The sequence below is a fragment of the Nerophis lumbriciformis genome, linkage group LG25 (assembly GCF_033978685.3).
Source record: "Nerophis lumbriciformis linkage group LG25, RoL_Nlum_v2.1, whole genome shotgun sequence".
NCBI lineage: Eukaryota > Metazoa > Chordata > Actinopteri > Syngnathiformes > Syngnathidae > Nerophis > Nerophis lumbriciformis.
Genome location: NC_084572.2, coordinates 9,234,295 through 9,252,500, shown reverse-complemented (window position 1 = coordinate 9,252,500; position 18,206 = coordinate 9,234,295). Strand labels below are relative to the sequence as shown.

General features: G+C 39.0%; 2 protein-coding genes across 3 annotated transcripts in view; one reads left to right on the top strand and one right to left on the bottom strand.

The window, feature by feature from the left end:
* The window catches only part of lamb1b (laminin, beta 1b), a 69,931-nt gene extending 68,727 nt beyond the window's left edge, over positions 1 to 1,204 (bottom strand). The window contains exons 1-2 of one of the 2 annotated variants that reach the window (XM_061983642.2): positions 1,102 to 1,204; positions 608 to 783 (exon numbers count right to left, since the gene is read on the bottom strand). In XM_061983642.2, coding sequence (XP_061839626.1) covers positions 608 to 783; positions 1,102 to 1,156 — 231 coding nt within the window. In that variant the 5' untranslated portion in view covers positions 1,157 to 1,204. The remainder of the gene's footprint in view (positions 1 to 607; positions 784 to 1,101) is intronic. The other variant, XM_061983644.2, reaches the window with a different exon arrangement.
* Positions 1,205 to 6,674: 5,470 nt separating this feature from the next.
* Positions 6,675 to 17,117, top strand: ssbp1 (single-stranded DNA binding protein 1). Its single transcript, XM_061984489.1, has 7 exons — positions 6,675 to 6,751; positions 11,561 to 11,646; positions 11,732 to 11,789; positions 11,855 to 11,995; positions 16,520 to 16,607; positions 16,682 to 16,770; positions 16,845 to 17,117. The coding sequence occupies exons 2-7, from the start codon at positions 11,623 to 11,625 to the stop codon at positions 16,886 to 16,888; spliced, it is 444 nt and encodes a 147-aa protein (XP_061840473.1). The 5' UTR covers positions 6,675 to 6,751; positions 11,561 to 11,622; the 3' UTR covers positions 16,889 to 17,117.
* Positions 17,118 to 18,206: the final 1,089 nt, after the last annotated feature.

The window sequence follows — 18,206 nt, the reverse complement described above, 5'->3', positions numbered from 1 at the left end:
CACTTACAGATGTAGCGACCAACTGTAGTTACTGACAGTGGGTTTCTGAAGTGTTCCTGAGCCCATGTGGTGATATCCTTTACACACTGATGTCGCTTGTTGATGCAGTACAGCCGGAGCTGGGTGTTGTTGATAAACGGCTTTCGCTTCGCATAGTAGAGTTTTAAAAGGATTTGAAAATGATTGTGATTGTATTCTGTTTTTATTTAGGGTTTACACGACGTGCCAACTTCACTGGTTTTGGGTTTTTGTACTATACTCACTATTAGGGTATACACGAGCGTATACTCAGTGGCCTAGTGGTTAGAGTGTCCGCCCTGAGATGGGTAGGTTGTGAGTTCAAACCCCGGCCGAGTCATACCAAAGACTATAAAAATGAGAGCCATGACCTCCCTGCTTGGCACTCAGCATCAAGGGTTGGAATTGGGGGTTAAATCACCAAAAAATGATTACCGGGCGTGGCCACCGCTGCTGCCCACTGCTCCCCTCACCTCCCAGGGGGTGATCAAGGGTGATGGTTCAAATGCAGAGAATAGTGTGTGCGTGACAATCATTGCTACTTTAACTTTTTAACTTTAATATCAAAGGCCGATACGGGGGCACAAACCTCCAGGTGTCCCACAATGCAGTAGTTCTCGGGCTCCTCCAGCCCACAGGTGGACGAGACGCTGAGCTTGTGGGCCCGGCCGATCAGCAGGTCCCCCGTGGCCGGGTAGCAACTCCCCTCCGTGCACACGTCGGCCATCTCGGGCACCAGCGTCCAGACGGGACGGCACAGAACTGCTGGGAAGACAACATCATCTTCATTGCCACACACCCAAAAGTGGAGCCTTGTGCGCCTCGTTCCAAAGCAGACTTGTGGTGAGGCCAAAAAGAAAGACATCACATAGATCACCAGGAATTAAGGTTTAGCTCCCAAACATCCTGGCGGCGTGCGGACGATTAGGACGAGATCACTTCTGGCGGGGAGAAGTGAATAATGGCTTGCATATGGCTTCCATTACATTGTTGTTGTTGTTGTTGTTGATGCCTTTTTTGGCACACAACGATGACATTGCCATCAAAGAGTCATAGTTTGGACATAAAACCCCTGAAACTCACCTAAAGTTGTCCAAAAATGGATGAGGAGCGACATGTCGGAGCACTGACAGCCCATCCAGAGTGTGGAGGAGCTCCTGTGGGAAAGTCAAGAGGCAGTGGGAGTTTTCCTGGGAAGACTCAAGTCAGCTTCATCCTGACAACTCCTCCTCCTCCTCCTCCTCCTCCCAGATGTCAGCAGGGTGCGCCCCCTGCTGGTCAGCACTGCACTTAATTGCAAAAACACATTTTTTTGTGGCGCCTTTTAAACGTCACTTTGTATATTTTTACAAACCGAGAGGTGTGGGATACTTTTTGTTTGTTTGTTTGACTTCATTAAATGTTGGACAAATTCAATGTTTGACCCTAACCTTAACATAATAGTGAGAGTCCAGTCCATAGTGGATCTAACATAATAGTGAGAGTCCAGTCCATAGTGGATCTAACATAATAGTGAGAGTCCAGTCCATAGTGGATCTAACATAATAGTGAGAGTCCAGTCCATAGTGGATCTAACATAATAGTGAGAGTCCAGTCCATAGTGGATCTAACATAATAGTGTGAGAGTCCAGTCCATAGTGGATCTAACATAATAGTGTGAGAGTCCAGTCCATAGTGGATCTAACATAATAGTGTGAGAGTCCAGTCCATAGTGGATCTAACATAATAGTGTGAGAGTCCAGTCCATAGTGGATCTAACATAATAGTGAGAGTCCAGTCCATAGTGGATCTAACATAATAGTGTGAGAGTCCAGTCCATAGTGGATCTAACATAATAGTGTGAGAGTCCAGTCCATAGTGGATCTAACATAATAGTGTGAGTCCAGTCCATAGTGGATCTGACATAATAGTGAGAGTCCAGTCCATAGTGGATCTAACATAATAGTGAGAGTCCAGTCCATAGTGGATCTAACATAATATAGTGAGAGTCCAGTCCATAGTGGATCTAACATAATAGTGTGAGAGTCCAGTCCATAGTGGATCTAACATAATAGTGAGAGTCCAGTCCATAGTGGATCTAACATAATAGTGAGAGTCCAGTCCATAGTGGATCTAACATAATAGTGAGAGTCCAGTCCATAGTGGGGCCAGCAGGAGACCATCCCGAGCAGAGACCGGTCAGCAGCACAGAGATGTCCCCAACCGATGCACAGACGAGCGGTCCACCCCGGGTCCTGACTTTGGACAGCCAGCGCTTCATCTGAGTGGATGGATGAAATAAATCCAGAATGTTTATCATGGTTCTTCTTCTTTGTAGTTTGTAAACACTTTAAGTTTGAGGAGTTTCTTGAAGTGGATCATATTAGTACATTGTTTGCTTGCTTTGCTTAATCCATTCCATCATTTCATTCCACTTACTGATATACTGAAGGTCTTCAGTGTTGTACGTGCATACAAATGTTTTAAATTACAATTTTCTTTAAGTTATATTTCTCCTCTTTTTTTGAGAATAATTGTTGTATATTCTTGGGTAGCAGGTTATAGTTTGTGTATAATTTTGGCTGTTTGCAAATTTACTATGTCGTGAAATTTCAGTATATTTGATTGAATAAATAAAGTGTTTGTATGTTCTCTATATCCAACATTATGTATTATTCTAACTGATCTTTTTTGTAACACCGTTTGTGGAGGGAGATGTGGCCAGCGCGCTTGCAGGAGCAAAGGTCACCGCCGCTGTCCATGGTGCTGAGGACGAGCACCATTGGGTAGGGGCGGGGCATGTGCTGACGGCGAGACACAGCTGGCAGGTGATTAGATTTCTCAGGTGGTACGTGTTAATCTAATCATCTGTTGTCTTTAACAGTGAGCGGCCGGGTGCAGGAGGAGGAGGAGGAGTATTGGGAGAGACTGAAAAGTCGAGAACAAACGTTTTGTCTGATGAGCTGTGGAAAAAAACCTATTAAACCTTTGTCAATTCTGCACATCTGGCGTATGTATCAGTGGGACCGCGAGCACACGACGTCTACACCGTTAATGAATGAAGTGTACTTTTGTAGTTATTTCCCCATATTTCTACAAACCCTGTTTCCGTATGAGTTGGGAAATTGTGTTAGATGTCAATATAAACGGAATACAATGATTTGCAAATCATTTTCAACCCATATTCAGTTGAATATGCTACAAAGACAACATATTTGATGTTCAAACTCATAAACTTTTTTTTTTTCCGCAAATAATCATTAACTTTAGAATTTGATGGCAGCAACACGTGACAAAGAAGTTGGGAAAGGTGGCAATAAATACTGATAAAGTTGAGGAATGCTCATCAAACACTTATTTGGAACATCCCACAGGTGTGCAGGCTAATTGGGAACAGGTGGGTGCCATGATTGGGTATAAAAACAGCTTCCCAAAAAAAGCTCAGTCTTTCACAAGAAAGGATGGGGCGAGGTACACCCCTTTGTCCACAACTGCGTGAGCAAATAGTCAAACAGTTTAAGAACAACGTTTCTCAAAAGTGCAATTGCAAGAAATTTAGGGATTTCAACATCTACGGTCCGTAATATCATCAAAAGGTTCAGAGAATCTGGAGAAATCACTGCACGTAAGCGGCATGGCCGGAAACCAACATTGAATGACCGTGACCTTCGATCCCTCAGACGGCACTGTATCAAAAACCGACATCAATCTCTAAAGGATATCACCACATGGGCTCAGGAACACTTCAGAAAACCACTGTCACTAAATACAGTTTGTCGCTACATCTGTAAGTGCAAGTTAAAGCTCTACTATGCAAAGCGAAAGCCATTTATCAACAACACCCAGAAACGCCGCCGGCTTCTCTGGGCCCGAGATCATCTAAGATGGACTCATGCAAAGTGGAAAAGTGTTCTGTGGTCTGACAAGTCCACATTTCAAATAGTTTTTTGGAAATATTCGACATCGTGTCATCCGGACCAAAGGGGAAGCGAACCATCCAGACTGTTATCGACGCAAAGTTGAAAAGGCAGCATCTGTGATGGTATGGGGGTGCATTAGTGCCCAAGGCATGGGTAACTTACACATCTGTGAAGGCACCATTAATGCTGAAAGGTACATACAGGTTTTGGAACAACATATGCTGCCATTTAAGCGCCGTCTTTTTCATGGACGCCCCTGCTTATTTCAGCAAGACAATGCCAAGCCACATTCAGCACGTGTTTCAACAGCGTGGCTTCGTAAAAAAAGAGTGCAGGTACTTTCCTGGTCCACCTGCAGTCCAGACCTGTCTCCCATCGAAAATGTGTGGCGCATTACGAAGCATAAAATACGACAGTGGAGACCCCGGACTGTTGAACGACTGAAGCTCTACATAAAACAAGAATGGGAAAGAATTCCACCTGAGAAGCTTCAACAATTAGTTTCCTCAGTTCCCAATCGTTTATTGAGTGTTGTTAAAAGAAAAGGCCATGTAACACAGTGGTGAATATGCCCTTTCCCAACTACTTTGGCACGTGTTGCAGCCATGAAATTCTAAGTTAATTATTATTTGCAAAAAAAAAAAAAAGTTTATGAGTTTGAACATCAAATATGTTGTCTTTGTAGTGCATTCAATTGAATATGGGTTGAAAAGGATTTGCAAATCATTGTATTCCGTTTATATTTACATCGAACACAATTTCCCAACTCATATGGAAACGGGGTCTGTAATAGGATATGGAAATTGTTTTGATGGATTTACAGATTCCTTCTTTATAAATGTCAACCTGTTGGTAGGTTGGTATGAAATTTGGTGGGTACATTTTGAAAGGAGTTCTATTGTCCTGCGTTTTGTATATTATATGATGATGTATATTTGAACTGGGGGTGCCTGTCCATAAGCTGTGCACCTCCAGGGACTCTGATATTAACAAAAGAAACAATAATGTAATACAAAAGTATGTCTGTCTGTAAATAAATAAATAAATGATTATAATATTAATAGTATTAATAATACTGACCTCTATTTCAACCATTACTATCCCCTCAAATGTAGCCATAGCAACAAAAGCAGCATCATAGATTAATTAGCAAGTCATTACAGAAAGGAAATGAAAATACAAATACATATATTTACGTACTGTATGATGAGGAAAACTAGTTATAATTAGTTGTGTGCCATATAGTGTAAGTCACAAACTCAGGCTCGATCTTTTAGTCATTTTATGTGGCCTGGGAAATAAATGTGTCAATAAAATACTCAAAAATAACAATGAATGCATTTTGTCTTTTAAGTTTGACAGAAAAAAAATGCATATCTTTGAAACTTGAATACTATGGTCATGCAAAATATACTATGTACTGTATTACAAAAATATTTATATAATAGTTAAATATCTGCTTGTCACCTTTACTTATGATTTCAAAGTAAGTTATCCTTTAATATGTACATTTAAAAAATGCATTGGCAATTGTATGAGATTATTATACATTTATATATTAGTCCTGACATAGTTTTAAAATCAGATACATCACACTTGAATTTCGATTACCGTAGTCAAGATTAACCGCATGCATGATTTTTTTTTTTTTTTAAAGCAGCCATTAGTGTGACGTGGCCCTCAATGAAAACTAGTTTTAAACCAATTTAAATGATATTTGTGTGTAAGTGTACGTATGCATGAAAATATGTTCACTAATGCATGTATGTGCGTGTGTATGTTTATTTCAACATGTCTACTAAATATTTTCTAAGTTTTTTACAACATTCACAGGTGGCTTATGATAATTGACAAATAAGTGTAACCTATTTTTATGGACTTGCCTCTTTGTGATGTTAATTTCCTGTTATAAGTTGTTATACAGCATATGCCTTGAGCTCTTATTTTGTAGGCGCAAAGAGCGGAAGTGGTGGAGCAGAGTTTTGAAAACAAATGAAATAAAGTGGTCCTCCGTGTTTGTTATTTTGTAGTTTTATCCAGTATAGGCGGCATATATAAACCCTTGGTTACATTGGGACTGCGCAGTGGTGTGAGGGGAACATGCACATAGTATTTTTGTTGTTGTGTGTATATTTGGGGGGGACAGGTTAATACGTTTTTTTTTGTTTTAACTGCCTGTATTGTTTTTTGCACTTATCCTGTTATTGTGTTGGAACGAGGACGTTTCTTTTTGTATGAGGGGAGGTATGTAACCTATTTTTATGGACTTGCCTCTTTGTGATGTTAAGTTCCTGTTATAAGCTGCTATACAGTATATGCATTGAGCTCTTATTTTGAAGGCGCTAAGAGCGGAAGTGGTGACACGTTGTGTTTTGTCATTGATTGATTGAAACTTTTAGTAGTAAATTGCACAGGAGTTGGTGGAGCGGAGTTTTGAAAACAAACGAAATAAAAGGGATCCTCGTGTAAAACTGGAGCCTCCGTGTTTGTTATTTTGTGGTTTTATCCAGTATAGGCGACATATATAAACCCTCGGTTACATAAGGATAACTCAATATGCAAAGATACAAGACAGACCTTATCAGTTTCAAATACGATATACAAAAAAAACGTTTTTTTAAGAATTCCAGTATCACTTAGTGCAGTGCTTTAATGTGTAAAACGAGTGTAGTACGTTCGATACAAAATGTTAGCACCAAAAATAACATTTATTGATGTACTTTTAAAAAAAAGAAACGGAACATAAGTTGCCCGTAGCAAAGTTGCTGGCAGGTGTTTTATCGCAGACGGACCGGAAGTACTGCTAGGTTATCTAACCCGACGTGCGGCTCTCTGTAAGTTTACAACTTATTTTTCTTCTGGCAGGTTTCCACCATGTAAAATATAACTTTGTAATCGGATGTTACAATTTAATATAAAAGCGTCAATTTGTGTCGTGTGTTTTTTAATCCATGGCGGGAAACTGCCTCATTGCCACTGCTGCTGTACGACTTTGTGTGATGGAGTGAAGCACACATGTGCTCCTTTTTATGTGCTTAAAAACATCATTTTGTGTTGTTTGGATACTCAATAAGACAATCTGGGGAACATTAAGCAACGTTATAAACGGTATAATGTATAATGCATATGTTCCTTTTGACTGTACATGTACTGTAAATGTATAATGTATTTATTTATGTTATTCACATGTGAATAATGCTCTATAATAGACTGTATTTATATTATTCACATGTGAATAATGCTGTATAATAGACTGTATTTATATTATTCACATGTGAATAATGCTGTATAATACACTGTATTTATATTATTCACATGTGAATAATGCTGTATAATAGACTGTATTTATATTATTCACATGTGAATAATGCTGTATAATAGACTGTATTTACATTATTCACATGTGAATAATGCTGTATAATACACTGTATTTATATTATTCACATGCGAATAATGCTGTATAATACACTGTATTTATATTATTCACATGTGAATAATGCTGTATAATAGACTGTATTTAGCAATCGGAGTGTTGCTGGTTACTGGGGTTCAATCCCCACCTTCTACCATCCTAGTCACGTCAGTTGTGTCCTTGGGCAAGACATTTCAACCTTGCTCCTGATGGCTGCTGGTTAGCGCCTTGCATGGCAGCTCCCGCCATCAGTGTGTGAATGTGTGTGTGAATGGGTGAATGTGGAAATAGTGTCAAAGCGCTTTGAGTACCTTGAAGGTAGAAAAGCGCTATACAAGTATAACCCATTTATCATTTATTTATATTATTCACATGTGAATAATGCTGTATAATACACTATTTGTATTATTCACATGTGAATAATGCTGTATAATAGACTATTTATATTATTCACATGTGAATAATGCTGTATAATAGACTGTATTTATATTATTCACATGTGAATAATGCTGTATAATAGACTATATATATATTATTCACATGTGAATAATGCTGTATAATAAACTGTATTTATATTATTCACATGTGAATAATGCTGTATAATAGACTGTATTTGTTATTCACATGTGAATAATGCTGTTTAATAGACTGTATTTATATTATTCACATGTGAATAATGCTGTATAATAGACTGTATTTATATTATTCACATGTGAATAATGCTGTATAATAGACTGTATTTATATTATTCACATGTGAATAATGCTGTATAATAGACTGTATTTATATTATTCACATGTGAATAATGCTGTATAATAGACTATATATATATTATTCACATGTGAATAATGCTGTATAATAGACTATAATATTCACATGTGAATAATGCTGTATATTAGACTGTATTTATATTATTCACATGTGAATAATGCTGTATAATAAACTGTATATTATTCACATGTGAATGATGCTGTATAATAGACTGTATTTGTTATTCACATGTGAATAATGCTGTATAATAGACTGTATTTACATTATTCACATGTGAATAATGCTGTATAATAAACTGTATTTATATTATTCACATGTGAATAATGCTATATAATAGACTGTATTTATATTATTCACATAATAGACTGCTTTTATATTATTCACATGTGAATAATGCTGTATAATAGACTGTATTTATATTATTCACATGTGAATAATGCTGTATAATAGACTGTATTTATATTATTCACATAATAGACTGCATTTATATTATTCACATGTGAATAATGCTGTATAATAGACTGCATTTATAGTATTCACATGTGAATAATGCTGTAGAATAGACTGTATTTATATTATTCACATGTAAAAAAATACCTAGGTGTTTATTGTCTATTGCAGTGTTTTTCAACCTTTTTTGAGCCAAGGCACATTTGTTTCATAAACAAAATACAGAGGCACACCAACAGCAGAAAAGGTTAAAAAATGAAACTCCACCAGGTTGTCGTGCCTTATTTTGAGTTTGTTGTTGCATCCTGGGTGTAGTGCTTTAGTTCCTGTCTTGCGCTGTTATTTTGGTGACCCTTCCTGTTTTGTTGGTGTTTTCCTGTTGCAGCTTCACGCCTTCCTTTGAGTGCTATTGCCCGCACCTGCATTGTTTTCGCAATCAAGACTATTTAAGTTGTGCATACGCTATCCTTCTTTGTGGGGACATTGTTGATTGTCATGTCATGTACGGATGTACTTTGTGGACGCCGTCTCTGCTCCACACGCTGTAAGTTTTTGCAGTCGTCCAGCATTCTGTTCTTGTTTACTTTGTAGCCAGTTCAGTTTTACTTTTGTTTTGCATAGCCATCCCTATGCTTCAGTGCCCTTTTCCTAGCGAGACTTGCCTTTTGTTCATTTCTGGTTTAAGCGTTACATACCTTTTTACCTGCACGCTGTCTCCCGCTGTGCTCTGCATATTGGGATCACAACAAACCATCCTCGATGCGTTCCGACTTCTACAAAGCAATGAACTACCTGCTGCCACTTATTGATTAGGAGTTTTACATGGTTGCCCTGCCAAGCTCCACACAGCACAGACACTAGACAATGGCACATTATTAGCAGATTGTAATTATTGATTTGCAAAATATATTTTTTGAACCAATTAGGTGAAGTTGCATAATTTCCCATGGCACACCAGACAATATCTCATGGCACACTAGTGTGCCACGGCACAGTGGTTGAAAAACACTGGTATACTGTGAGCAAACTGTGGTGCTGAATTTCCCCCATAAAGTACTATTCTATTCTATTCTAAACTTTGATGGTTGGTGTGTAAGAGGGATGTGTGCTATGGCTATGAGTTGTTTTTTCCCTTGGCCTCAGTCTGGACCCCCTCTCCATGGGACCAGGCTTAGACCGAATTTTTTTCTCCCCCGTGAGGTGTATAATATTTTTTTTGTTCGGTTTGTACTTCATGAAGTTTTGCACTTGTTGTTTTTTCTGTTTGTTTTCATTATATTTGGATGTATTTGTTTGGTTTGTATGCTTGTGAATCTGGGCTATCCGTTAACTACTAATTATGTTGATAGGGGGCAGATAAGATTTTCTTCATCCTGTTCCTTCTCAAGCATAGATGTGTAAATATGTGTTTTGTTGCTAAAGTTTAATTGTCTATTGATCAAAAATGCATATCAGTGAAGGAGATTAAAAAAAAAAATGAAATGATTACATACCTGCCAACTACTCCGGTTTTCCCGTAATTAGTACGGTTTTCATCAGTTACAGTTGCAGTGATAAAAAATACGGTTTTTCATTAATTAAATTTTTTTATTTTTTTAAAAGTTTTATTCACGAAATCGCGTAACAACAATGACAATCGACACTGCTTCCCGTAACTTCCTATCGAGCCTTTCCGAATGCCATGCGCGAGGCTATTTATAGCACCGCTGCCAAGCACGAGGCACCAGTTGCCATTGTTTCCAAACGAGCGAACGATCATGGAATCAGCCGGAGAAAAATCGCAAACGAGTCTTAAACCGAAAAGAAAACTGCAGTCATTCCGTGAAGAATATTCAAAAGCCTATCCGGGAATAATTATCCGTTCCAAAAAGGATGAAAACTACGCGAATTGCACCTTGTGCAGACAAGATTTTTCGATCGGACACGGAGGAATTAGCGATGTAAAAGACCACGTTGGGACAAAAAAACACAAGTCTAATGCCGTTGCTAGCGATACAAGTGGAAAACTTTCAACGTTTTTCGTCGCCCAAACAGATTCTTTGGATGTGATAAATGCCGAAGTTTTATTTACGGAGGCAATAATCTGATGGAATAAATTTGGATTTTAGCCACAAAAAGGTAATGACACCAATGTTATCTATTGGAATTGTTTAGTACTGTTACACTGTTAAAAGTGTTTATACTATTTATGCTTTCAAGTCCAAGTTGAAGAAATCTTGTTAAATGTTGACTACCAAAATACAGAAGTATGTCCTTAATATTTTTGCAGTGCTATTTCTGTTGAAAAGTTAAAATGATTACATTAGAGATGTGATGTGCCACTTTTCAAGTGTCTGATGGCTTAAATTAATTTTCATTAATTTTTCATAATTTGAATTCTTTTGAAAGGCTTACAAAAAAACTACATTTGAATTGTAATTCCATGCTATTGACAGGACTATTAATTTTAATGAAGTTAGCTTACCATGTTTACAGTATGATAATTGTGATAGAAATGTGAATTTTAGGCACAGAATATTTTTTGCAATTGAACAAGGCAGTAGATTATACAAGCTTGGACAGAAAGTTAATAATGACACCAATTTTTTTTAATGGAATTGTTTAGTACTGTTTTACCATTTGTTTACTGTAAAAAGTGTTTATACTGTTTATACTTTCAATCAACAAATTGAAGTCTTGTGAAAGGTTGACAGGATAACTGGCATTAACTGTCAAAATAATTTCAAACTATTGAAGTTAGCTTACAGAATAAACATGTCAATCAACCCATATGATTTTTGCTGTAATATTTTTGTTTTGAAAAGTCACTGTGACAGATAGAAAAGTGATGGTTTTAGCAACATTTTAACCTGTCTGAATGCTAATAATCATTTTGCGTCGGGGGGTGAACCCCCCACCAGGACTTTGTCCTGGACCTACCGGGGCCTGCGGCCCCTGGACCCTGGCTACTAGGTTTTTTTGATTTCAAAAGTTGGCAGGTATGTGATTATAATGTTGTTCATGTATGCAGATATTCCAAGTACAAACCCAAACTAAGGCTTCCCTCCAAGCTGTCTGCAAAATATTGAGAACATGTTGAGAAGGGCTTCAGCACAGGTGGGTCGGAGCACGCTTTGGATTGATCAAGAATAAGAACGTCGTGTTGATGTTACAATAATACATTTGGTCATGACTCTTGCAGGTCTTCAGACAGCTGGTGAGGAACAACACCACCGAGTCCAGCCTCATCCTGGAGAGATGTAAATACACATTCATTTACAGTCATTTATGGACACATTTAGAGAGAAAAGTGTCTTTCTTGCAGCAATAAACCGCGTGCAGCTGCTGGGCCGAGTGGGTCAGGACCCTGTGATGAGACAAGTGGAGGGTCGCAACCCCGTCACCATCTTCTCCATGGCAACCAACGAAATGTGGCGAACAGGAGATGCCGAGACCAGTGCATCAGGTAGCCCCCACGTACACTAGGGGTCACCCACCGCACAAAAAACATTCAGGCACAATACAAAAGTCAGTGGATAATTGCTATTTATTAAATATATGTCCATCCATCCATTTTCTACCGCGTATCCCTTTCGGGGTCGCTGGAGCCTATCTCAGTTACTATCTACTAAAAAAACTTACAAATTCTGATGTACCGTACATTACATGGGACATGTAAGTGTCTAAAAGACAGCCAAAAGAGGTTGGTAGGTAGAATAAATGTAAAGGTAAAATATAGTGTAGAAATGCACCCAATTGCAGGACATGTAGTCCTGATGTTCACATTTGTATTTCAGAGTTTGCATGACAGCACTTCAAGCTGATAGAAATGTGGGTGCTCACATCCCCGCAACTGGACAGCACTGTTAGCATAATCGGCGCAATGTTAAATAAAAAAAATTTGATTTCATGAACACACAAAAGTACAGAAAATTGGTACCTTTTTTAAGCAGTGTTTTTCAACCACTGTGCCGTGAGATCCAGTCTGGTGTTCCGTGGGAGATTATCTAGTTTCACCTATTTGGGTTAAAAATATTTGCAAAGCAGTAATTGTAGTCTGCAAATGATGTGTTGTTGTTGATGGCTTTGGTAGACTGCGTAAGAGGGTGTATGTGAACAAAGACCTCAGCATACGTACCAAGGTGGCAGTCTACCAAGCCATCTGTGTCTGCACACTATTATATGGCTGTGAAGCTTGGACCTTGTATCGCCGCCACATCCAACAGCTGGAGAACTTTCACATCAAGTGTCTCCAGCGGATCCTTGGGCTGACATGGCGTGATCGTGTGCCACACACGGAAGTCCTGAGTAAAACTGGTACCAAAAGCATGGAGGCCACTTTTCTCCAGTACCAACTGCGATGGGCCGGCCACACCATCAGAATGCCAGTTGATAGACTTCCCCGACAACTGCTATATGGTCAACTTCATCATGGCCAGAGATCTGCAGGAGGCCAAAAGCGGAGGTATAAGGACCAACTGAAAATAACTCTCAAGAGGTGTGGAATACAGCACACACAGCTGGAAAGCTCTGCCTCAGATCACCCTCTCTGGAGGCAACTCTGCCATGCAGGCCTTCAACATTTTGAAGAGGAGAGAAGCGCAGCGAGGGAAGGGAAACGCCAGAGGAGGAAGATGGGCCCTGCAGCCAAGACCACAACAAACACTAACTTCATATGCCCCCATTGCAATAGACCATGTGGCTCTCGTATTGGACTTTTTAATCACCTCAAAACTCACCAATAGAAGAAGTGGAAGTCATCATCGGATACGATGGACTACCATAAGCAAGCAAGTTGTTGTTGAGTGTCTGTGCTGTCTAGAGCTCGGCAGAGTAACCGTGTAATACTCTTCCATATCAGTAGGTGGCAGCAGGTAGCTAATTGCTTTGTAGATGTCGGAAACAGCGTGCAGGTAAAAAGGTGTCTAATGCTTAAACCAAAATTAAAAAGAAAAGGTGAGTGCCCCTAAGAAAAGGCATTGAAGCTTAGGGAAGGCTATGCAGAACGAAACTAAAACTGGCTACAAAGTAAAAAAAACAGAATGCTGGACGACAGCAAAGACTTACCGTACTGTGGAGCAAAGACGGCGTCCACAATGTACATCCGAACATGACATGACAATCAACAATGTCCCCACGACGAAGGATAAAAACAACTGAAATATTCTTGATGGCTAAAACAAAGTAGATGCGGGAAATATCGCTCAAAGAAAGACATGAAACTGCTACAGGAAAATACCAAAAAAAGAGAAAAAAACACCAAAATAGTAGCGCAAGACAAGAAGTAAAACACTACACACAGGAAAACAGCAAAAAAGTCCAAATAAGTCAGGGTGTGATGTGACAGGTGGTGACAGTACACCTACTTTGAGACAAGAGCTGTAGTGATGCATGCTTGGTTATGCTTTAAAGTCATATCCAACAATTGTAACAACGACTTTTTACTGTCAACTGAGTTTCGTTTTTTAATGATTTCTGCTGGTGGTGTGCCTCTGGAATTTTTCAACGCAAAAAAATGTGCCTTTGCTCTAAAAAGGTTGAAAAACACTGCCTTTAAATACCGGGAATCTTTTCTTACAGGGAATCTTTTCTTACAAGGGCAACACGTCGCACCAAATCTATTAAGGCGGTCCAAATTTATCAATGGCATCGTGTCATACTGACTTAAATACATTTGTGTAAAGCATTGCTATTTTTCATTACTACTACTAATATGAGTTAATTAAATTAATTTTTTTTTTTAAAGTGCTTGTCGACATGAGTAATGACTTCGCAATAAATAAATAAAAAGTGACATTTTTGTAGTTCATATTTTTCACCGGTAGATGTCGCTGTTGTTCAAAATCATTACCTTTGTAACTTCCCTCCAGCTGTGGTGTTGTTGTTTTTTAAAGAAATGCATAGTGTATTTTAAGTTTGACAGAAAAAAAATGCATATCTTTGAAAGTTGAATACTATGATCATGCAAAATATTATATTATAAACTGTCTCACAAAAATATTTTTGTAAAGATTAATAGTTAAATATCTGCTTGTCACCTTTACTTATGGTTTCAAAGTAAGTTATCCATTAATGTGTACACACACACAAAAAGTCAAATGCATTGGGAATTGTATGAGGGTATTATAAATAAATAAATGGTAAATGGGTTATACTTGTATAGCTTTTCTACCTTCAAGGCACTCAAAGCGCTTTGACACTATTTCCACATTCACCCATTCACACACACATTCACACACTGATGGCGTCAGCTGCCATGCAAGGCCCTAACCACGACCCATCAGGAGCAAGGGTGAAGTGTCTTGCTCAAGGACACAATGAACTACATGCATATTAGGTTAAAGTATATTTAGGTTAAAGTACCCATGATTGTCACACACACACTAGGTGTGGTGAAATTATTCTCTGCATTTGACCCATCAGCCTTGATCACCCCCTGGGAGGTGAGGGGAGAAGTGAGCAGCAGCGGTGGCCACGCCCGGTAATAATTTTTGGTGATTTAACCCCCAATTCCAACCCTTGATGCTGAGTGTCAAGCAGGGAGGTAATGGGTACCATTTTTATAGTCTTTGCTATGACTCGGCCGGGGTTTGAACTCAGGACCTACCCATCTCAGGGCGGACACTCTAACCACTAGGCCACTGAGTAGGTATTATCAGAGGTGGGTAGTAACGCGCTACATTTACTCCGTTACATCTACTTGAGTAACTTTTGGGATAAATTGTACTTCTAAGAGTAGTTTTAATGCAACATACTTTTACTTTTACTTGAGTATATTTATAGAGAAGAAACGCTACTTTTACTCCGCTACTTTTATCTACATTCAGCTCGCTACTCGCTACTAATTTTTATCGATCTGTTAATGCACGCTTTGTTTGTTTTGGTCTGTCATAGTGCCTGCGTTTCAACAAATACAGTCACTGGTGACGTTCACTCCGTTCCACCAATCAGATGCAGTCACTGGTGACGTTGGACCAATCAAACAGAGCCAGGGGTCACATGACCTGACTTAAACAAGTTGAAAAACGTATTCGGGTGTTACCATTTAGTGGTCAATTGTACGGAATATATACTGTACTGTGCAATCTACTAATAAAAGTTTCAATCAATCAATCAAAAGTGTGAAGGAAAAAAGACCCTTTTTTATTTCAATCGTACATCCTGTCAAAAGCCTGAAGACTGACTGCACAGTTCCTGTCTTCACAATAAAAGTGCCGCTCCATCGCGCCTGCGCTTTCAAAACAAGAATCTCCGAAAGCCAGCGCAAACAAGCTAGCAAGCTACGGAGTTTGACGCCAATGTATTTCTTGTAAAGTGTATAAAAACGAATATGGAAGCTGGACAAATAAGGTGCCAAAAACCAACCACTTTCATGTGGTATTAGACAGAAAGGAGGAACTTTTTTTCTCCTCCATTTGAAAACGTGGACGCTATCAGCACTACTGTCTGATTCCAATCAATGCAAGTCATCAGAATCAGGTAATACACCAACTTATATTCTTGTCTTCATGAAAGAAAGGAATCTATATGTGTTAAACATGCATGTATATTCATTAAAACACCTTTAACATGTAAACAAAAACGGCAAAATAAATAAATATAAATTATATACTGTATATATATATGTGCGTGTATATATATGTATATGTGTATATATGTATATACATATATATATATATATATATATATATATATGATATGTGTGTGTATGTTACTCATCAGTTACTCAGTACTTGAGTAGTTTTTTCACAACATACTTTTTACTTTTACTCAAGTAAATATTTGGGTGACTACTCCTTACTTTTACTTGAGTAATAAATCTCTAAAGTAACAGTACTCTTACTTGAGTACAATTTCTGGCTACTCTACCCACCTCTGGGTATTATACATGTATATATTGGTGCTGAGAGCAGGGAACTTGTGACATTTGTGATATGTTGTCTTCTCTCTGGTGGTTACATTTGCAGATTAATTTTGTTTTAATCTCCAGGTGACATCAGCCAAAAGACCACTTGGCATCGCGTGTCTGTGTTCAAACCTGGTTTGAGGGACGTGGCCTACCAATATGTCAAGAAAGGGTATGATGCACCCCAGGAGGTGGTAATTTCCCCTCCCCCCCCCGCCCCATTAAACCCTGCATCATGTCTTGCAGGGCCAGGGTTCTAGTGGAAGGCAAGTTGGACTATGGCGAGTATGTGGACAAGAACCAAGTGAGACGTCAGGCTACGACCATCATTGCAGGTTTGCAGAAATATGTGTGGATGTACGCTTTAGCGCTGAACAAGCTAACAAACGTCCCTTTGCTTTTTTTTCAGACAACATAATCTTCCTGAGCGACAATGTTCGAGACAGAGTCTGAAGGCCTCGGACACACTTTCTTTTTTCTACTTTGTGTTTGTACCAAAAAAGACTGAGGACCGGGACACCACTGGGACCGTTTTTGGAAAGATTTGAAGCGTCACTCGAGCGCCCTTTGACTGTAGCGCCTCCACCTGGTGGGAAAAGTCACAGTCCGTTACTTTGTGTAGTACATGTACATGTACAGTAATACAAATGTGTAGTACATGTACTACGAATGTATACTTCTTTCCCTTTGCATCGTGGTTTGTGTACAAAATATCACAGTTACATTTTGTCGCCTCGACAACATAAAATAGAAATGTGTCTGATGTCATTGTCCTTAAATATGGCATCAAACACATATTAGTTAAATAACTCTTATAGTAGTTGGTGAATCTGAAGTTTGAAAATGGTAAACATTTTTGTCATTAACATTTTAATGATTATGTACAACATTTAGGGCAGCACGGTGATACAGGGGTTAGTGCATGTGCCTCACAATACGAAGGTCCTGAGTAGTCCTGAGTTCAATCCCGGGGTCGGGATCTTTCTGTGTGGAGTTGGCATGTTCTCCCCGTGACTGCGTGGGTTCCCCTCCGGGCACTCCGGCTTCCTCCCACCTCCAAAGACATGCACCCGGGGATAGGTTGATTGGCAACACTAAATTGGCCCTAGTGTGTGAATGTTGTCTGTCAATCTGTGTCGGCCCTGCAATGAGGTGGCGACTTGTCCAGGGTGTACCCCGCCTTCCGCCCGAATGCAGCTGAGATAGGCTCCAGCACCCCCCAAGACCCCAAAAGGGACAAGCGGTAGAAAATGGATGGATGGATGTGCAACATTTAGGCACTTATCTGTTCTGTTAAGAAAATCCAAGTTGTTACTAAGCAATGTTGTTTCTGGTTTAATTTCTCAAATCGTGTTCTGCTTTATTTTACGTTAATGGTATTTCTGAACTAGAGATGTCCGATAATATCGGCCTGCCGATATTATCATCCGATAAATGCTTTAAAATGTAATATCGGAAATTATCGGTATCGTTTTTTTTATTAAATCAACATAACACAAGATACGCTTACAATTAGTACACTAACCCATAAAAACGCCCTCCACCATTTACACTCATTCACACAAAAGGGTTGTTTCTTTCTGTTATTAATATTCAGGTTCCTACATTATATATCAATATACAGTCAAGAAAATAAGTATTTGAACACCCTGCTATTTCGCAAGTTCTCCCACTTAGAAATCATGGAGGGGTCTGAAATGTTCATGGTAGGTGCATGTCCACTGTATGAGAGATAACCTAAAAAGAAAAATCCAGAAATCTCAATATGATT

Excerpts from the sequence above, each read along its gene's own strand:
- ssbp1 (XM_061984489.1), top strand. The coding sequence starts at position 11,623 with ATGTTGAGAAGGGCTTCAGCACAG. Across the intron at positions 11,996-16,519 it reads TGCCGAGACCAGTGCATCAG|GTGACATCAGCCAAAAGACC; the intron begins GTAGCCCCCACG and ends TTTAATCTCCAG. Across the intron at positions 16,608-16,681 it reads TACCAATATGTCAAGAAAGG|GGCCAGGGTTCTAGTGGAAG; the intron begins GTATGATGCACC and ends CATGTCTTGCAG.